This window comes from Belonocnema kinseyi, chromosome 7 (assembly GCF_010883055.1).
Source record: "Belonocnema kinseyi isolate 2016_QV_RU_SX_M_011 chromosome 7, B_treatae_v1, whole genome shotgun sequence".
NCBI classification, from domain to species: domain Eukaryota; kingdom Metazoa; phylum Arthropoda; class Insecta; order Hymenoptera; family Cynipidae; genus Belonocnema; species Belonocnema kinseyi.
Genome location: NC_046663.1, coordinates 113496715 through 113500297, shown reverse-complemented (window position 1 = coordinate 113500297; position 3583 = coordinate 113496715). Strand labels below are relative to the sequence as shown.

At 33.7% G+C, this 3583-nt stretch overlaps 1 protein-coding gene across 2 annotated transcripts in view; it reads left to right on the top strand.

Annotated features, from left to right (window-relative positions):
• LOC117177498 (NADP-dependent malic enzyme-like) overlaps positions 1–2481 on the top strand; it is a 32095-nt gene extending 29614 nt beyond the window's left edge. For both annotated transcript variants that reach the window (XM_033368240.1, XM_033368239.1), the window contains 4 exons: positions 27–338; positions 452–820; positions 894–1188; positions 2219–2481. In XM_033368240.1, the coding sequence (XP_033224131.1) occupies positions 27–338; positions 452–820; positions 894–1188; positions 2219–2334 (1092 nt within the window). In that variant the 3' untranslated portion in view covers positions 2335–2481. The remainder of the gene's footprint in view (positions 1–26; positions 339–451; positions 821–893; positions 1189–2218) is intronic.
• The last annotated feature ends 1102 nt before the right edge of the window (positions 2482–3583 follow it).

Below are 3583 nucleotides of genomic sequence, written 5' to 3'. Positions count from 1 at the left end.
TTAAATACGGTTTTTTTTTATTTCAGTCTTTACTCAACGATCCTCTTTACATTGGTCACAGACACCGACGTGTTACGGGCACAGAATACGACGAGTTCATAGAAGAATTTATGAAAGCAGTTGTTAAACGTTATGGACAAAATACCTTGATCCAGTTTGAAGACTTTGGAAATTCGAATGCCTTTAGGCTATTGAATAAATATCGAGATCACTATTGCACCTTCAATGATGATATTCAAGGCACTGCTTCTGTTGCTGTGGCTGGACTAGTCGCATCTCTACGTGTTACTAGGACCAAATTGTCCGAAAACATAATTGTCTTCCAAGGTGCTGGAGAGGTAGGTTAAGAAATTTTTATTAACAAAAATGTACCAAATATTCTTTATTAAATAATTGATCTCTATAAACAAGATGAACCATGCTTTAAAAAATATTCGTTTTAAAATTCAAGGCTGCCTTGGGAATTGCCTGGCTGTGCGTGATGGCTATGAAGAAGGAAGGTGTGAGTGAATGTGAAGCAAAGAGCAAAATTTGGATGGTAGATTCAAGGGGCCTAATCGTAAAAAACCGTCCAAGTGGAGGTATCTCGGAGCATAAAATTCAATTTGCTCGGGATCATGAACCCGTTGATACTTTAACAGAAGTTGTGAAAATTTCCAAACCTACTGTTTTAATTGGAGCTGCGGCTATTGGAGGAGCATTCACTTCAGAAATATTAGAATCTATGGGAAAGAATAACAAGAGACCAGTCATCTTTGCTTTGAGCAACCCCACAAGTAAGGCAGAGTGCACTGCTGAAGAAGCGTACAATGCCACTCAGGTATTTGAAAATAATAAAAAATAAATTGAAATAAAAATTAAAAGGCTGATTAAAATTCAATTTTTAATAATAGGGAAGATGCATCTTCGCTAGCGGTTCGCCTTTCCCACCAGTAACGTATGGTGGAAAAATATTCCATCCAGGGCAGGGTAACAACAGTTACATTTTCCCGGGGGTTGCATTGGGTGCAATTTGTGCGGGAATGCGAGTAATTCCTGAAGAGGCTTTCTTAAATGCAGCGACAGGACTCGCAGATATGGTAACTGACGAAGATTTGGAAAGTGGAAATCTTTATCCACCACTCAACGATATTAAGAAATGCTCTCTAAAAATTGCAGTGAAGCTTATGGAATACGCTTATCAAAATTGTAAGTTTGAAATTGTGTAGTCTATGAATGCCTATACAATTATTCCACACTGGGTTCTCACAATTTAAAGATGGGTTTTAGAATGTCCTAAAACTCTTGTTTTGACGTTGAGGCCAAAAAACGTGGTTAGAACATCCAAAAAAACGTGCTATGCTATATGTAAGGCTAAATAATGTTCTAAAAACAACCAATGTTCAAACGATGTTTTAGGATGTATTTCGGATATTGGACGTTTGTAGAATGTTATTCGGACTGACACAAGACGTTTTATCGATGTTTCATGACATTAGTGCCTGAATTAGAAAATAATATTTTTAAAATTTTCTGTTGTATCATTCAAAGTTTACAATTTCCAATTGAAAAATATTGGTGGCCTCTATTTTATCTACATAGAAATAGTTAAACTTAAAATTACTGGTCTCTAAATAATCCAAGTTTTGATTTTAAATGCTTCGAATTCAGAAGAATTCGACATTGACTGCTTCAAGTCTCAGTTTAGTTTTGATTACTTCAAATAAAAAAGTTCCTACTTTAAATTGCAGGAAAAAATGTTTGCAAACCGAAAAAAAAGTAAATAACTGTGAAATAGTTTCTTGCTTTTAAGCGGCTGCGTTTAAATTTAAATACTGAGTTTAACAACATTATTCTGAAAAATGTCGTTCACTCCCTCGTTATTTATTAAATTAAAGGAAAAGAAAAATTAATATTCTGAAATGGGAGCATACAAAGAATAAAGTCTATACCTGGTATTAATATAAATAATATAGATGCTAATATTAGCATCTCTAGTAAATAAGAACTAACATTAAAATTGAAAAAAGGTTATTTCCCTATAAGAGACAATAGCCTTTATGCAGCTTAGGAAAAGTGTACTACTTATAGTTAGTGACACAGTCCGGTATTAAAATTAAAACTTTAGCACTACCGTGGACGAATTTCCGATACAAAAAAATTTACAGTATGAGCATAGATTCCAGTGAGTCAATATCTCTATTTACACAAGCCGATACTTTAAATGTACTTTTTTCAGCTCTTGCGACGGTGCATCCCGAGCCAGAAAATTACGAAGAATTCATCAAGGCGCAATTATACGATACAGCATATACGACTTCGATACCATCAATTTATCCCTGGCCAAAATTCTAAATCTAATTCCATCTTCCTGGCGGCAATCTGATTCCTGTGATTATATTTCCTTGGTTTTGGTATCGTACTTTCTGTTGAGCGGGCAAGTACGAAACTTGTTTCTGATGTGTATTTATTTAAAATTGATATCCGCATTGATTAATAAAATAATTAAAGAGATATATCTCTTTTTAATTTTGTCAGCGAAGTAAAATTCCTCTGTAATCTACTGTCCAACATAAATGAAAATTCCAATTTTGTATAGACTGCAAATAAAGATGCAATAATTGTAATTATTATATAAAACAAAGTATTTAATGTTATTTCAGCAACAAATATTTTCATTGGCGATTAAAGAAAAATAATCCACAAGATGAGTAAAGGAACCAATAAGGTGAATTTGTAGTTTTGTTCACAAATACACCAAATTCTGTCTTTCAGTTAAGTATCGGGGGTTTGCCTTCAAATGGCCTTGGACTTGTTTCGGGGGGACAGAAACGTAAACAGTGAGGACCGCTTGACTCGTTCCCAATTGGTATATATATATATATATATATATATATATATATATGTATAATGTCGCAACCGCTCTCGCCCTACTCCCCTGAGAAACTGCGTGAGCCAGCAGTTCTAGGAAGGCTGCGAACGGGGTGACTGAAAGCGAGAGTTTCGTGTATTGCGGAAATTTTTATTTTTATTCCGTATATTCCCTTGTATACTAATTAAAAAATGAAAACTACATATCTACTATCTGTGAGAAAACTATAGGCCACTGCCTTTGAAGCTTAACGATTCAGTCAAAAAAAATGCCAGCGCAACAAAAAATAGTCATTTAAAAGCTGAAAGTGTTCTGCGTTAATGAGCTTGAAGACGTTTATGTAAAAAAATTGTTGTGCTTAGCAAACTGAAAAATGTAAAAAAAAGTAAGGATTTTTGGGTACATTTAAGAACAGTCAAGTTTAGAGCATTATCTGTACTTTGGTACCTGTTTATTAAAAAAAAAATCAAAAATTGAATTTAAGTAGTATCACAAATTTGACCGCTTTTAGCCTATATTTCAATGCAGAATACACGTGTTTAGTTTTTTTTTTTAATACATCACTTCTTCGTGAAGCTATATAAGTGGTACAAGAGAAAAAATTACAGGGCAGAACATTCTGCGTAAATCTAAAATAATATAATCTTCTAATCTTCACAGATCTCTTCACATAACTCTTTAAAGAAACATAATTTTTTGCCACATTGCACAATTTATAGCCATAAAAGTTTT